General features: G+C 39.2%; 1 protein-coding gene across 5 annotated transcripts in view; it reads left to right on the plus strand.

Moving 5' to 3' along the window:
• Positions 1–17,421, plus strand: part of LOC127956156 (gastrula zinc finger protein XlCGF8.2DB) — a 37,503-nt gene extending 20,082 nt beyond the window's left edge. For 3 of the 5 annotated variants that reach the window (XM_052553896.1, XM_052553897.1, XM_052553898.1), the window contains exon 3: positions 15,030–17,421. In XM_052553896.1, the coding sequence (XP_052409856.1) occupies positions 15,030–16,639 (1,610 nt within the window). In that variant the 3' untranslated portion in view covers positions 16,640–17,421. Of the gene's footprint in view, positions 1–1,714; positions 1,757–5,165; positions 5,440–15,029 lie in introns of those variants that run through there. The other 2 variants (XM_052553894.1, XM_052553895.1) reach the window with 2 other exon arrangements.
• Positions 17,422–18,620: the final 1,199 nt, after the last annotated feature.

The following is an 18,620-nucleotide window of genomic DNA, read 5'->3' on the forward strand; positions in this document are numbered from 1 at the left end:
CTCTTTCTCACGGCTGCTCCCCATCTGGAGACAGTCTCTCAGTACACACCCAGAAATGTTGTCAGGACCCGGAGCTTTGCGTGCGTTGATCTTGCTGAGGGCTCTCCTCATGCTGTCTGGGGACCGCGTCATCACCTGGTCGCCGGGAGAAGGTGGAGTCTTCTGTGCAGTGGTGCTGTTTTGTTCCTCAAAGCGAGCTAAGGAATGCGTTCAACTGTGTTGTGTACAAACATTGTGTACAAACAGTAAAAGAGTCTATATAAACGTGGACAGATCAATGAAGAAGATTAATGTAAATGCTGAAAAACTCCATTCTAATATAATACAAATATTTTATTGTGTGATTCCCCCCACCCCACTTTGTAATTTTAATCTGTAAAGGTTATTATTTTAAATTTATCCTTAGACAAGCTGACTGGAAGCCCAGTGTCCAATCTCGCATCTGCAGCTGTCATTTTCCTGCAGGGGAAATGTTTTGTTTTTATCCATAAACGATGTTCCCACTGGACACGCATAAATTTTTTTCTAACATTTTTGAAAAAACGAATGGGCAATATTTCTCATGGAAAAGTGGATAAGTGTTCATACACAGCGCAGATCATAATGAGCGAGCATGGTTTTTTAAATAAACTTTGAGGAAGCTTGATGATGACGTTGATCTGCGACCATGGTGTGCTGTAGTCCGTTGATAGCCTCCCGTTAACATTTTATATCTGATGGCTTTATTTAAAATGTATACATTTTGGAGTAGTTTGTAAAGATTATCTTGATAGAAAAAACGTGTAAGGGTCTTAACTCTTTGTTGAACACAGATCTTATTTTTTGCAATTTTCCAAAAGTCTATGGGAAAAATGCATGGCTTTTCGATCGAGGAAACCCATGTGCCGCTAACTTCCGGGTTGTCCTACAAAGTGATGTCATAACTTAGGCACTCTATAGACATAATTTTGTCTATAACGTTAGTAACAAACTTTATTTAACCACTGTACAAGGTCAGTATCAGATTTGCAACAATGCTAATAGGCTATTCAGGGACAAAAGAGTCTTGCCCATATGACATTGATTTTTTTATATCCTTATAATTCCTCTTGTGCTGATGAACTGCCTTCAGCAACTAGTCTTTTAACAGGAACCAGGTTGCAGGCCAGTGATTTCCCAGTGCTAGCCTCACTGCATTGGATCCCAGTTAATCTGCAGTTTAAGGTTTTAATGTTAATGATAATAATGAATCTCTTAAGCTCCCAGATTCACAAACATTAAATAAATTTACAATTAAAATTTTACTCCTGATTGCTCTCTATGGAATATCAGATGCTCAAGAGGTACATTGTTTGTAGTAAACTCATTAATTTATCTTGCATCTAGAAACTGAACACATTCACTCTTAATGAGTGTGGACAAGGACTAACAGTCAAATGTGCTATTATAATTTTACCAATTAAAGGAAATCATTAGGTACAGCTTTAATCAGTTAAATATACTACATTTTATTATAAACAAAATTGCTCATATACAAGCGTATTGAAATCTGTAAGATCAAATACATATGTTCTTTATAAAATATTCAATATGTAACTTTTATTTCCTAAATCTGCAATTTATTTTTTCAATTAATCCTTGATTTTGTATAGAAATCTCTTGAATATGTTTTCTGTATGTTAACTCATTATTTTGAGCGGGACTTTTATTTTGATGGGGTGCCGTGACGTCACAGGTCTGCGCCGTGCTTCTGCATCTATGATTTGGCTGAAGAGAGGTTTGTTTTTAATCATGTAAAGCATTTAAATCAAGGCAGCCCATTTGTCGAACTTTTAAATTAATGAATTATTTTCGGATGTAACATTGTGATGTATCTAATACTGTCACTGAAAGTATTTAATTGACAGAAAAGCTGTGACTCCACACAGTTTGGATTTAAAATATTAATTATTTAAATAAATGTACAAATCTTGTCATATCAGTGCAAGTGAAAGTTGTTATATGATTGACAATAAATATAGGTATATAGAGACTTATGTTGTCATGTTTAATGCTATATCTATTGATTCTAAAGCTTATTTATACTGAAGATAATTTATTAACATTTAGGGGATCTGGGGAGTGACTTCAGTCTCTTTGGTCAAATGTTGTTTTTTCTTGAGGTTTATCATAGTTTTAATATCTGTGATAACAGCAGACTGAAGACACATCAGTGTAAATACAAGAACAGCACACACACATCATAGTACATATGTACATAGGACCGAGCGTAATACATAAATATTTTAATTGTATCTCTGCTCTTTATGATTTGCTAGTTTTGTGAGTTATTGTCTAATCGGGTCTTTAACTCTGACTACTGAACTAATCTGCTGACTACTGAACTAGTGTACTGACTACTGAACTAGTGCGCTGACTACTGACCTAGTGCGCTGACTACTGACCCAGTGCGCTGACTACTGACCCAGTGCGCTGACTACTGACCCAGTGCGCTGACTACTGACCTAGTGCGCTGACTACTGAACTAGTGCGTTGACTACTGACCTAGTGCGCTGACTACTGAACTAGTGTGCTGACTACTGAACTAGTGCGCTGACTACTGACCTAGTGCGCTGACTAGTGCGCTGACCACTGAGCTAGTGCGCTGACTACTGAACTAGTGCGCTGACCACTGAGCTAGTGCGCTGACTACTGAACTAGTGCGCTTACTACTGAACTAGTGCGCTGACTACTGACCTAGTGCGCTGACTACTGACCTAGTGCGCTGACTACTGAACTAGTGCGCTGATTATTGACCTAGTGCGCTGACTACTGACCTAGTGTGCTGACTACTGACCTAGTGCGCTGACTACTGACCTAGTGCGCTGACTACTGAACTAGTGCGTTGAGTACTGAACTAGTGTGCTGACTACTGAACTAGTGCGCTGACTACTGAGCTATTGTGCTGACTACTGAACTAGTGAGTGCGCTGACTACTGACCTAGTGCGCTGACTACTGAACTAGGTCGCTGACTACTGATCTAGTGCGCTGACTACTGAGCTATTGCGCTGACTACTGAACTAGTGAGTGCGCTGACTACTGACCTAGTGCGCTGACTACTGAACAAGTGCGTGCGCTGATTACTGAGCTAGTGCGCTGACTACTGAACTAGTGCGCTGAGCTAGTGTGCTGACTACTGATCTAGTGCGTTGACTACTGAGCTAGTGCGCTGACTACTGATCTAGTGTGCTGACTACTGAACTAGTGCGTTGACTACTGAACTAGTGCGCTGACTTCTGACCTAGTGTGCTGACTACTGAACTAGTGCGTTGACTACTGAGCTAGTGCGCTGACTACTGAACTAGTGCGTTGACTACTGAACTAGTGCGCTGACTACTGAACTAGTGTGCTGACTACTGAACTAGTGCGCTGACTACTGAGCTATTGCGCTGACTACTGAACTAGTGAGTGCGCTGACTACTGACCTAGTGCGCTGACTACTGAGCTAGTGCGCTGACTACTGAGCTAGTGCGCTGACTACTGAACTAGGTCGCTGACTACTGAGCTATTGCGCTGACTACTGAACTAGTGAGTGCGCTGACTACTGACCTAGTGCGCTGACTACTGAACAAGTGCGTGCGCTGATTACTGAGCTAGTGCGCTGACTACTGAACTAGTGCGCTGAGCTAGTGTGCTGACTACTGAACTAGTGCGCTGACTACTGAGCTATTGCGCTGACTACTGAACTAGTGAGTGCGCTGACTACTGAGCTAGTGCGCTGACTACTGAACTAGGTCGCTGACTACTGAGCTATTGTGCTGACTACTGAACTAGTGAGTGCGCTGACTACTGACCTAGTGCGCTGACTACTGAACAAGTGCGTGTGCTGATTACTGAGCTAGTGCGCTGACTACTGAACTAGTGCGCTGAGCTAGTGTGCTGACTACTGAACTAGTGCGCTGACTACTGAGCTATTGCGCTGACTACTGAACTAGTGAGTGCGCTGACTACTGAGCTAGTGCGCTGACTACTGAACTAGGTCGCTGACTACTGAGCTATTGTGCTGACTACTGAACTAGTGAGTGCGCTGACTACTGACCTAGTGCGCTGACTACTGAACAAGTGCGTGTGCTGATTACTGAGCTAGTGCGCTGACTACTGAACTAGTGCGCTGAGCTAGTGTGCTGACTACTGAACTAGTGCGCTGACTACTGAGCTATTGCGCTGACTACTGAACTAGTGAGTGCGCTGACTACTGAGCTAGTGCGCTGACTACTGAGCTAGTGCGCTGACTACTGAACTAGGTCACTGACTACTGAGCTATTGCGCTGACTACTGAACTAGTGAGTGCGCTGACTACTGACCTAGTGCGCTGACTACTGAACAAGTGCGTGCGCTGATTACTGAGCTAGTGCGCTGACTACTGAACTAGTGCGCTGAGCTAGTGTGCTGACTACTGAACTAGGTCGCTGACTACTGATCTAGTGCGTTGACTACTGAGCTAGTGCGCTGACTACTGATCTAGTGTGCTGACTACTGATCTAGTGTGCTGACTACTGAACTAGTGCGTTGACTACTGAACTAGTGCGTTGACTACTGAACTAGTGAGCTGACTACTGACCTAGTGTGCTGACTACTGAACTAGTGCGCTGACTACTGACCTAGTGCGCTGACCACTGAGCTAGTGCGCTGACTACTGACCTAGTGCGCTGACCACTGAGCTAGTGCGCTGACTACTAAACTAGTGTGCTGACTACTGAACTAGTGCGCTGACAACTGACCTAGTGCGCTGACTACTGATCTAGTGCGCTGACTACTGACCTAGGTCGCTGACTACTGAACTAGTGCGCTGACTACTGAACTAGGTCGCTGACTACTGATCTAGTGCGCTGACTACTGAGCTATTGCGCTGACTACTGAACTAGTGAGTGCGCTGACTACTGAACTAGGTCGCTGACTACTGAACTAGGTTGCTGACTACTGATCTAGTGCGCTGACTACTGAGCTATTGCGCTGACTACTGAACTAGTGAGTGCGCTGACTACTGACCTAGTGCGCTGACTACTGAACAAGTGCGTGCGCTGATTACTGAGCTAGTGCGCTGACTACTGAACTTGTGCGCTGACTAATGACCTAGTGCGCTGACTGCTGACCTAGTGCGCTGAGCTAGTGTGCTGACTACTGAACTAGGTCACTGACTACTGATCTAGTGCGTTGACTACTGAGCTAGTGCACTGACTACTGAGCTAGTGTGCTGACTACTAAACTAGTGTACTGACTACTGAACTAGTGTCTGACTGAGATGCACACAGAGATCTGTCTGTTAATTATTCTCATCTTAAATACAGATAAACTCCTGTGAAGCGACCGAGATCCTCGAGACACTGTTATAAAGATGGAGTTTATTAAAGAAGAGAATGAAGACGTGAAGATTGAAGAAGCTTTCAGAGTCAAACATGAAGATACTGAGGAACAATCAGGTCTGTTTCATTCTCAAAGTCTTTCTTCTTCATGTTTCTCTTTATTGTATTTACTACATACAACTTGTGACGAAATGAATGATGCCACAGATGGAGAAAAATAATAAAAGATATTTACAAAACATTTGTTTACCCATATTAAACCCAAAACCTATTTCTGCGTTGAAGGCAGTGAGAATCATTCATTTATCATTTAATTAATCATGAGTTAGGGCTGTAGTACTCGAGTCCGGTCTTGGACTCGAGTCCGGACTCGAGACATTTTTCTGTCGTCTCGGACTTGTCTCGGACTCGTTGAATTTGCACTCGGACTTGTCTCGGACTTGGCCATTGGACTCGCCAAGTCTTCTAGTTGGTCTCGACCGAGTCCAGCAAAAAAATAAAATAAAAAATTTCTCCTTCAAAACAAAACCACATTTGCATGATGTCGTGACTGAAAACGTGTGGGAAACGCTAGGCGCGCCGCTCTTCTTATTTCCAAAGCACTCTGTAATCTGCGCTTGCGCTCCAGTGGCGTCTGCTGTTGCTGGGCAACCATGACCCGCTCTCCATGATGACGCAGAAGTTTCAGCAAAGAATAAATGGAAGTCCAGCACTTAAAATCACTTGCAGTAGCTCTGCTAATAGATTCATTTAAAACATGGCTATCCTTGTACAACTATGATCATCTGTTTCTCCATCTTAGCTTTCAGTATTGTTCCGGGAAAGGATGTGCATGACCAGTGGTGCACTTACTGCGACCTGAAAAGTTTAGATGTTTCTAATTTAATTTTCTACCTGTTAGATTGTGTTTTATTTACGTCTACACCTAGATAGCCTTTTTTTTTTATCAATAAACGCATATTAATGTATAGCCTTATGCAACAATTACATATGTAAATTTTAAAAACTTTATATATGACATTACATTTTTACATTTTCATGTAACAGCCAGTATTTGTATCTGTAACAATCACAACATTTTTCCTATCTGCATTCGGATACAACATCGTACAGTTACTTGATAAGACTGTTATGACTTTTTATATATTTTTTCGTAGTTATCACTGAACAAGTATGTCGTGTTAAACTGAAATAATTATTAATTTCTAAAATAATATTTATCATGCAAGCAGAGAGATGTCATGACAAACGTTTAGTGATCATTTGAACACGACTGAATCCATTCAATGCACACATTCTCATTACGCAGAACACTTTGAGCGAGTCTTAATGTTAATGAACTTCACTAAACAGATGTGTGTGTGCCGCGCAAACCAGCAAAAGGTAAATATGCAAACATGTAGGACAAGTAGACAATGTATCCGTATCTAAGCTGATCATTAGCCTACTCTTGAGAGAGAACTGATTTGGTTTATGAGAGACTGAGACGCGCAGCGCGGCTGTTTGATTAGCGAGCACGCTGTGCTTATTCCATTCATTCGTATCATGGTAGCCTAAGCTTTCAATATTTGCCTTTTAAATATATACAAATAATATAACGTTTAGCTATGATGTATTATTATAGGTAAAATTACTCTTGCAACGCTCTGATTTCTGAGAGATAAACAGAGAGGCGACAACAATGCGGTGTTTGATTTGCGATCTTTTCACTCATAAAGTTTACATTCATTCACTTCTGGCGCTGATGCCCTGGCTCACCTGTTATCTAGCAAACACCAGACTGTGTCAGCTTCAGCCGAGTATTCAGGCAGAATTATTCCTTGAGCGTTATTCGTTTTTTAAGCCATTATCCGTGCCATTCCGAATAAGGTATTCGGCTTCAGGCACAACCCTAATTATTATATTACATATTTTATTTTTACATGCAACATAGATAAGGTCATATAGTAACAGCTCCACGCAATATTGTAATTCTAAAATTCACGTTGTACTTGCAAACACTTTGTATGCATTATGGTTAATGCATGCTGGAGTAGTCGATTGTTTCCGACAGAGCTCGACTAGTCACAGTATGACAAAAATATGGCTGTATTTATGTGCGCATGTCCAGTAGAGCCAAACGTATCCATTCTAGCCTTGCTGCACGCATTTGTCATATCCCGAGCTATGCGTGTGTCTGTGCACTGTGCCAATTAGGCATAGTCATATACATTTTTGACCACAGATATAATGTCAACAAAAAATAAAGTACATAAAAACTATTTGACCTTACAGTTCCAAACTTTGTTTGTTTATCCAAGTTTAGCTCCCAGGGTCGGACTGGGGGTAAAACCAGTGTTCATTACCAGGGCCCCAAAGGAAGAGAGGGCCCTTGAAAAGTATGAATCTGAAATATATATTTTTTACCTGGATATTTTCATGGGTGGGGGGCATGGGGGCCCATCAGGACTGCCTATGCATAGGGCCCAGGATCTTGTTTAACGCCCCTGTTAGCTTTAACCCTAATTATACACACTTGAACCTAATTAAGCTCTTACTAGACACACTAATCTTCCAGGTGTTTTAAGGCCAGTTGGAGCTAAACTTTTCAGGACATTGGCCATCCAGAATGTAGTTTGGAGACCCCTGTCCTACAGAGTTGTTACTTTGCACATGCTTTTTGATCATTACAAATAATAATGTAAAATGATTTTCTTAGAATAGGAGATATGCTTTCTCTCGCATCACAAACATTATCAGTAGTTAAGTATGTGGTCTTGAAGAGGACCCTTTTTTCTTTCATTTGGACTTGGTCTTGGACTTGGACTCGAAACTTTTGGACTTGGACTTGACTTGGACTCGAACCTCTTTGGACTCGGTCTTGACTCGGTCTCGACTCGGTCTCGACTCGGTCTCGACTAGTCCTGGACTTGGACTTGACTTGGACTCGACAAAGCCGGACTTGACTACAGCTCTATCATGAGTATCTAACACATACTTACATTTTGCTTGCACTGAATTTCTGTCCGTTTATCATTTCTGATATTCTCTGACATCACAAGAAAATCAAGAAGAACCTAGAGATTTGATTTAGTCCTCACACTACATTATGGCTGTCAAAATTGCTCAAATATGACGTTCGAATATTCCCTCTAAAAAATACACAAATATTCGAACTATTCGAACATCTGGTTGCGCATGTTGTCAATAACAGGCCAAAATAATACAAAGAGACATAACTACTTGTATAGATAGTCTATTTAAGTTTAAACATATATGAAAACGTATTACCTACACAAAAACAAGGAAATCAGCTAATGTCCAAGACTGCAGACCTCAAGCTCTCTCACCCTCACGTTCTCTGCGCATAACGGTTTAAATGAACAAACAAATTTTTGTGCAAGCAATTTAAGGTCGCGACTGTTGTCCCAAATATAGCAGGCTTCATTCAGTGATTGAAACAAATATTATTAATATTAATTGAAGTTTTAAAGCATATAGAACTGACATTGAATGCTTAGAGCGAGCTGTGCTGTGGTAAACGTGGAACTTTTCTTTGACATGAAACGATAAATAAATAAACCTCGGATCCATTGCTTGACAGAACTCCCCGAAGCCTGCCCCATCCGTGATACTGATCCGTCTCATGTCCTTACAAATGAACAAAATTATTTTATCCGTTATGGCCTCTTGTCGTGTTGCAGACAAAGAGCTTGTGGCGGGCGATGCAAAGTAACGTTAAGCGTCAAGACGTTACAAATGTTATGATGTAGTTCCACACATTATCCCATGCTCATTTTTGAGATGTGAACTCAGAATGCTTGTGGTCGAATGGTATGCTAACTGTATCTTAAATAGCTTGCATAAAACTTTATCTCGTGGGTCAACAATTTTACCTCATTTTCTCTGCTGCGGTCGAGTTGGGCTCTGCATTTGCTACCATCTTCCATGAAGACGCGTCAACTTTCAGCAGTGATGCTGTGCCAGACAGTGCGACTCTTGTGACCTGTCCCTAAACCCTCTGGCGCGCTAGCGCCCACTCGCAAAACAGACAACCACGCCTCTACTACTAGTGATGGGATTTATGGCTCTTTGAGGGGATCCGGATCTTCGCGATCCGTTCCTTTCAAAGAGCCGTTCAAAAGAATGGCTCTTTTGGCTCTTTTTAAATATGTAGTCAGTTTTAAGAAGCCAGCTTGGGGGCATCTCAGTTTATCCTGGAAATAATCACTGGGAGGTATTATGAGGTGAGATTTGTAGTCAAATAATTAAAGCTCAGATATCACACACCAATATCTGAGTTTGAATTATTCTGAAATATTGATTATTACCTCATTTCTCATGTGTCGACTATATTCCATAGGGTTGCACAAATCCCTCTGCTTAGACAGTGACATCATTATTTTGATTTACCTTTAGTACAAAGTGTGTGTGTGTAAAACTACGTTGACTTATGTTATTCATACAATACTTTACAGCTTTTACTACAAACACTTCCACACAAGAACATTGTTATCACACAAGAACATTTTGATAGAAAACTAATTTTTTTTTTAAGTAGATAAAATTAGAATAAATAAAATGGAAATGTCTACATACTACATACTATTACTACTGTAAACTTTGCAAATAGGACATCAGCCCCTTCAAGTCAATGAACAATAACAAAGTGGGCTGCAATGAATGTCTGTGGAAAACAGCTTTTAGTGAAACATTTCTATACAAGTACAGTATCACAAAAGAACATTTTTAATGATTTTAAAATAAGTTTTAAATGAACACAAAATGCAATGTAAATGCATGCACAACTAATAACTAATATCATCACGCTATAAAGGGTTGGCCTGCGCTGGGTGCGCCCCTCCCCCTATAACTGTTCTGTCTCCTGGAGGAGCTCATTTGTATGAACACGCATAGGAAAAAAGAACGATAGAAAGAACGGCTCCTCTCCAGTCGCGACTCGGCTCCCATCGTTCATGTTTATGAGCCGTTCAAAAGTATCGGTTCGTTCGCGAACGTCACAACTCTATCTACTACCGCGATCGTTTTTTTTTCTCACAATTTTTTTAATTCGAATACTAATTTTCACCTTCGAAATTCGTTTTTTTTTTTACTATTTGAATGCATATTCGAATTTAGATTATTCGTTGACAGCCCTACACTACATATAGTGTGACCCATTAAATATGACTATAAAAAATAAGTTCATAATATTGATAATATTATTGCACTTTATTTATTATTATAATTTTTTAAATAATGTAATAAAGTGTGGTACTACTATCTAAAATTAAAAGGGAGTGTTAAAAACAAATACAATTATTATTTAATACACACCATTGTTCAAGTTTAAGTCCACTGACGTTAATTTACTCTCCTGTCTGGTTTGTTTTTTTCGGCATTATAATATGTCTATATATCTAGATGAAAAAACCCTAAAATCACTTAATGTGAATTTGTTTACACAACATTCTTAATGTTTGAACAATTACAGTAGATATTATAATATTTTGTATTTTAAAATTGACCTGTCGAAAATCCTTTTACGTCAATGACTCATATACTAGACATGGCAGTCTCACTCTGAATAGTTCTGATTTAATTTCGGATAGATTTTATCTTAAGACGTTAAGACATTAAACACTTCATACCCAAATTTTACTCCATGAGTAACCATTATCAAGCAGACAATCTGATCTTGTTGCAGAAGGAATGGAGTAAGGACTTAAAATGTGACATTGACGAAAATGTCTGGGAAGATATTATTATAGACTACCCTTGAATATCTGAAATAGATAAAAAAAAAAAAAAATGCAATTTAATATTGTACATAGAGCTAATGTATCACTACAAAAATATAGCAAAGTAAATACTGTATCACCCCAATGTCCCAAATGCAGTAACGGTATCAGCTCATTGTCTTTGGGAATGTCCTTTGATTGCTGATTTTTGGAATGGTGTTTGTGACAATCTATCTATAATTTTTAACAGAAGGTTACAGCATCCCCAATTAAAGTGTTTACTGGGTGTCTTGCCCTCCTTTTTTTTTTGGAATACTCCAAAAGATGTTTTTAAACCTTTGCAGATGTCGGGGAGGGAATTAATTATGAATAAACAGGACAGGACAGAACCCCCTCTTATAAAGGAGTGGGTAATTCTGATTAAACAATCCATACTTATGGAAAAGATAGGATATATATTAAAAAGGTAAATACAATTCATTTCAGAAGCTGTGGGTAACTGTCTTGGCATTGATAATAAGTTTACTATGTACCCTTATCTGTCTACATGATGGTACTCTTTTCTCTCATTTTTTTCTTTGTACAATGTAAATGCTGTATACTTTAATGTATATGCAGATTATTTTGAAAAAAATTGTGGATAACTTTTATTAATTTCTTCTGTGTTTTGTATTATAATAAAACAATTGGTTCCCATGTTATATTATGTGTCCCTAATACCTGTGTACTTGCATAGTAACTTTATGTGTACATAATATGTAACAACAGTGTAGGTATACATTGGTGCATATTATCTACAGCTCTGATGTGTAGCTACACACTTGTAACAACCCACTGAATGGTATTTGTAAGTACAAATGTGTAACAGGACATTGGTAACAACACTTTTTGGTAATGAAAGTAAAAATGTGTAATGAAAGTGTTACACTTTATATTAGATTAATCATGTAATTACTCTGATGTTACACAGCAGTGGCCAGTAAGATAAGCTTTACATAAAAATTGTGGTTGGTGTCCAGATTGTTACAATTTATATTAAGTGGACAGTTCCTGAGGAGTTACTATGTAAGTACATTGGTATTACAGTTGTAGTGGACCGCACATTCCAGTGCCCAGTTTATGGTAGGGCCCTTCTCTGACCACAACAGTGGACAAAGGTTTGCTACATTTTAATTGGATCTTGGAGGACTAATTACCCAAAACATTTGTACCAGGAACTTTTTTCCCCCCATACCTGTTGCTTGCTGCGTTTCCACCGCGGTGTAAAGTACCGGGAAGATTAGGCAAATAGACTGGTGACGTAGGTCTGCGCACGTTTCTCAATACAAAGTACATTGATTTTGGACGTGCATCCTCGGTAGTTCAGACTTTGCACATTCGACTCGGGAGTGTGATGTCCGCGACGACGCAAATCCGGTAAATCTGTAAACAGCAGCGTACTTGATAACTTCAGTCAGCTCGTCTTGGCTACTGCAATTTTCCTCTCTGTATATTTACAATAAAACGTAATAGGATATCAAACACCTCTGCCTCCTTTCGTTTTCATTTAAACATAATAACAGCTGCAGAAATGTACTTAGTTCAGGGAAATGTGTATATATACACATTGTCATTACAATGAAACAAAATATTATATAAATTTGCCTTTTTTATTTTCATTTTAGCATATAAGTAAATTGAATACAGACCAAAGATAACCTGTTAGATTTACCGAAAAACAAATTATATTTTATGTTTAACCACTAAAGAGACATCAGAGCCAGCGGCACACATCAGAGGCTGCTTCTCAGCGGATAGATGATCACTGAGCTCTCGCTGATCACGTGGAGCTCACCGTCTCCGAGATCGGAGATAAATAGGCACTGTCTTTATAAATAAACCACAAGGTCCCTAGTTCCTGGGTAAAGTTCCTGTGGTGGAAACAGAACAGATTTGGTAACAGATACCAAACTCCAAAAACAGATGCCAAAGACTCCAGCTTTGAGGCAGCAACAGATACAACCATGTTCTGAACCTCCAGCCTGTGAGGAAAGAGATCATCTTCGTTAAGACTTCATTCAGAGTCTCTGTCCAGTGAGCACTGTTGGGAACGTTACTTTAAAAAAGTAATTAGTTATAGTTACTCACTAGAGTTAGTAACTGAATTACTCTATAATAAAAGTAACTCGTTACCAGGAAAAGTAACTATTTGCGTTACTGTAAAAAAACAACAACAAAAAAAAGTTGTTTTTGGCCACTAGCTTTGTAGATGCGTTTCACACATTACATGTACACATTACATGCACGTTCTTGCCTTTGACCACAATGAATTTGAAGTAGTGCTTATATCGCCACCTTGAAAATGCCAACTTTTCTTTGAATTGCTCCTGACTCACCATTTCTGCTGCTGATGCGTATCTCTGTGTAGCTGTTGCGTGTGTGTAGTGTGAAAAGTAATTAGTTAGATTACCGCTTTACTGAAAAAATAACGCCGTTACCTAACGCCGTTCTTTTAAACGCCGTTATTCCAAACACTGCCAGTGAGACATCAACAGATGCAGCATGTCCTAAGTCTCCAACCTAGAGAGACAAAGTGGATCAACCAAGTACTGAATCTCTAGCCCAGAGAGGCAGAAGACACACAGACATCTGCATAAGCTCTGGTGAGCAAACCTTCACTCCAAGGTACCTTTGCTTGCGTGTTCCAGATTTTAGGACCCTTTGGCGCTCCAGGAGATCGGCGTCCTCCAGTGCTTAATGTTCAAGGCTGTCGAAATGGATTCCTGCTCCTTTGCCCACTGCAATGCTACCAGCACAACCAGTGGATGACGTCACTTTTTTTTGCTTTGGCACAGAAACACACAGCATCTATCTTACATGTCTGCATCAACACTTACTGCGGCTACTGGAACCATGCCTTCTTTCTGTGCCTGAACATTTTTATGACAATACACAACGCTTTAATATTAAAAACTAAAAAACAGGTCAAATGGATTTTAGAAAAAAAAAATATTTTTAGCAATTTCGTAAGGTAGCTATCCTTCAAAGCTGCAGTAGGGAACTTTTGGAAAAAAAGGCTCACTTAGCCTGAAATTTTGAAAAATCACAGCTTACAGGTCACTCCCCCTCGCTCTCTGCTGCGCTAAAGCCCTCCCTCCACAGCTCACAGTTCTTAAAAAATGAAACAAATCAAGCAGGGATACTTACTTGTCAAGCGGAAATGTGGCTAACTCGGCATCTGTTTTAAATCCTTTCAGGACATGTAGCTCCCTCCACATCTGAAAAGCCGCTCCGATATTTACCCTCGTTTTATTTCGGACTCTATCAAATTCTTTCTTTTTGTTTTTTTTTCATCGTCATCTGTCTTTTTCCGTTTACCCGTTATTTTCTGAGATGGTGTCACGTGAGGAATTGAGAGGGGGGGGGGGTGATCAGCGCGCACACGAGCTTGATTGACACTCCTAAGACACTCCTCCTGGCTCTGATTGGTTGTTTCTTACTGGGAGCGGTGTATTTCTGCAAATGGCAATAGGACACTGGGAGGAGCCTGAGGGGCTTGATTTTTTCACAGATTATTTGTCTCATATTCTACTGTCAGGACATAATGACAGTTTTAATAAATATGTAAAAAAATATTTTTTAAGTTCCCTACTGCAGCTTTAATGTAAAAAGTCTGAAAAGTTGTTAATCAAAAAAGTGCATGATAAATAAAGATATTGTCTCTCAAAAGAAAGAGCTTACTTAATGAGTCGTCATATTTTCGAATCTTCTGCCTATTACCAGTATATGTTAAAGGATAACCTGGACCTTTGTGAATGAGTTTCAAATCTGACAGGGCTTTATTTAACGCTGTGGCAGTGGTATTCACAGTGGTAATAGTCATTTTGGTTGACTACCTATCCTACGTCTTGTTGGATTTTATGTTTTTCCTGTCTAAAGGCAATTTATATATTTGTGCCATTAAATTAGTAAACTAGTGATAACCTTTTTTGTTTCTGTTCACTCTAGACCTGATGGCGCTGAAAGAGGAGAGTCAAGACCTGGAAGAGAAAAATCAGTATGTGAAATATCATGACCTCATGGCTGGAGAAAAATATTTTAGTTACTCACAGACTCATAAAACAGAAACTACAAACCTTAAAGTCCAGATGAGAGTTCACACTGGAGACAGTCCTTTCATCTGCCAACACTGTGGAAGGAGTTTTATTAGAAAAGAAGGCTTTAAAAGTCACTTGAAAATCCACATTGAAGAGAATTTGTTCATGTGTCCTCGGTGTGGAAAGAGTTTTACACAGAAAAAAACACTTAATGCTCACATGAGGAGTCACTCTGGAGAGATGAAGCCTTACTCCTGCAAACTGTGTGAGTTAAGCTTCAGACGAAAAGATTGTTTTAGGTCTCACATGAGAGTTCACACTGGAGAGAGCCCTTTCACCTGCCAACAGTGTGGGAATGGCTTTAATCGAAAAGAAAGCCTTAAAGTCCACTTAAAAATCCACACTGGAGAGAAACCGTTCAAATGCTCTCAGTGTGGAAAGAGTTTTAGACAGAAATCAGCCCTTAATATCCACATGAGGATTCACACTGGAGAGAAGCCGTACTCCTGCAAACTGTGTGGGAAGAGCTTCATACGAAAAGATTGTTTTAGCTCTCACGTGAAGATTCACACTGGACAGAGCCCTTTCACCTGCCAACAGTGTGGAAAGAGTTTTAATCGAAAACAAAGCCTTAAAGTACACTTAAAAATCCATGCTGGAGAGAAGCCGTTCATATGCTCTCAGTGTGGAAAGAGTTTTAGACAGAAATCAGCCCTTAATATCCACATGAGGATTCACACTGGAGAGAAGCCTTACCCCTGCAAACTGTGTGGGAAGAGTTTCTCAGTAAAAGGAAGTCTTAAAATTCACACGAGAATTCACACCGGAGAGAAACCTTTCATTTGCTCTCAGTGTGGAAAGAGTTTCAAACAGAAAAATGAACTTGACGGCCACATGAGAGTTCACACTGGAGAGAAACCTTTTGATTGTGATCAGTGTGGAAAGAGTTTTGTATTTAAATCACACCTTAATCAACACATAAGGATTCACTCTGGGGAGAACTGTTTTATATGCCATCAGTGTGGAAAGAGTTTCTCACAGAGAGCAAATTTTGAGATTCACATGAGAGTTCACACTGGAGACAGACCTTACAAGTGTCCTAAGTGTGAAAAGAGCTTCACAGTTAAAGGAAACCTTAATACTCACATGAGAGTTCACACTGGAGAGAAGCCTTACAAGTGTGTTCAGTGTGAAAAGAACTTCAGATATAAATCACAGCTTGATCTTCACATGAGGAGTCACCCAGGAGAGAACTGTTTTATATGTCACCAGTGTGGAAAGAGTTTCTCACAGAGAGCTAACTTTGAGAATCACAGAAGAACTCACACTGGAGAGAAGCCTTTCAACTGTCCTCAGTGTGGAAAGAGCTTCACAATTAAAGGAAACCTTAATATTCACATGAAAAGTCACACTGGAGAGAAGCCATACAAGTGTGTTCAGTGTAAAAAGAGCTTTTCATATCAAAATAACCTGAAAAGACATATGCAAACTCATTCTGTAAATAAACTGCCATTGTCCTGACAAGAGGTTTAGAAGCAATTTCAGGAACCATCAAACAATGACTGTGTTCAATCTAATAAAAACATCACACTTATACATATTTAGGTCCTTTACATATAAAAGTAATTTAAATGTGAGACCCTGTTTGTGTTTTTTTTTAGAGTACTGTTACAAAAAAGCTGATTCAAGTGTGATTAGGAATACTTTATAAACTAAAAATAAGGAATTAAACTTTTAGTCTGTGAAGAAACACCAGATACAAGTGCAAATGCAATAATTAAATAGCATTTAAATAAAAACGGCCTAATGTTACTGGATGAAATGTTGAATCCATGAAGATGAAGGGTTTTTTTCAGCTTTTTATAATAGAATGTATATCTACGTTTAAGTATTGATAAAAAAAAAATGCTCTGTTCTCTCTTTTGATATACTGTTCACATATTGATACAAAACAAAATATTCTGGGGGACTTCTTTGTGAAAAGGCTCAAAATGCTACCGCTGGCAAAAATTATATTGGATGGAAAGAGTCAAAGTATGTTTCAAGTATAAAATCAAACACTTAAATAAGAACTGGATAGTATACTTAAAGTGCTAAAATAATATATAAATTGAAGAATTCCCTGTTAATATTGCAAATACAAGGTTTTCAGATCAATTCCCAACTGAGCCCATTTCTATAGGGAATTGTGAAGCAGATACAATATATGTTGACTTTGGTGATCTCATCATTCAAGGGCTACAAATGGAAGAAAGCTGAAAAACCAGAAAACTTTGAATAAAAGAATAATGAAGTTGATAAAAGAGTTGTCTGACTGTCTGGAGTTGCAAGCGTTAACAGATGACCTAGAATCGTTACAAATTAAAGCTGCAGCTAAAAGAAATGTTTCAAATGTATGTTTTTGATCTCACCTATTGTACCCCATAGCTATAGGTGTTGAATTTTGTGGTTCTAAGTTGACGTGATTAGCTTGTGCAGCAGGTAGAAAAAGGTAGGTGATGCATTTCGCAACAAAATTGCAGAATGGAACATCTACCTAGCTGTGTTACTTTGCTATACTAGCATGCAGGTGTGACCTGTGTTCTTAACCTAGGACAGGCCTGCAGCTATGCTTGAAAGGTGCGATGGATGGTTTATATATGACCAGATATGTTTGGCTAACCACCCCTGCAATGTTTCCACTCTGAACTTTTAAAACTATGTCTAGACTGTGATGAAGGTCATGTATGATGTGTGTGTGCGAATACATGTGATTACCAAATAAGGAGTGATGCAGGGGTTAAATGCAAATTGTTTGCAAGAACTATAAAAGGCCCGAGAGTATTGAGTTAGTGGCCGTACTCCATTGTGAACACTTCCTCACTGTTACTTTCATATTTTTTATTGCTTATGAGCCTTAACAAATGGCAATGTGATAAACCTTTATTAAAAGAAGAGTCTCTGAGTAATTTATGAGTAACATATTCTTCTGGAACTAAATATTCCTACTAAGCCTCAAGAGGCTCGACTCAGCAGAGCAGGTGTGGTGTCGGGAAGGAATCCTGGTCTTTTGGTCACATATCCAAGTCTCAGAGGTAAGAGCAGGGACAAATACTAAACACAAGCAATACTGGAACTTAAGGGGGAACAGATTGAATATCTGGAAGAAACATAATCGGAAAATACATGAGTAAATGCAGCACAAATGCTAAACACAAGCAATACTGGAATTGAAGGGGAAACAGGTTAAATATCTTGAAGAAATATAATCAAGGAAAAAGATCACTACAACTAAACACGAACAGTCTAGCAATGTAGTTTAGCAGGAAAATGGTTCCCATGTACCCATTTGGCAGTTTTTGTAACCTGTTTTTTTGGACAGAAGACGCTGTTTGCCCATCATCCTGTGCACAAAGGATCAAATAAGTTATTGTTAACATACATGATTTAATGTTTTAACAAATTTAATTGTCTTGCTTTAACCAATTAAACGAACTAAAACTCAATTAAATGTTATTTCATT

This window comes from Carassius gibelio, chromosome B4 (assembly GCF_023724105.1).
Source record: "Carassius gibelio isolate Cgi1373 ecotype wild population from Czech Republic chromosome B4, carGib1.2-hapl.c, whole genome shotgun sequence".
In the NCBI taxonomy this organism is placed as follows: Eukaryota; Metazoa; Chordata; class Actinopteri; order Cypriniformes; family Cyprinidae; genus Carassius; species Carassius gibelio.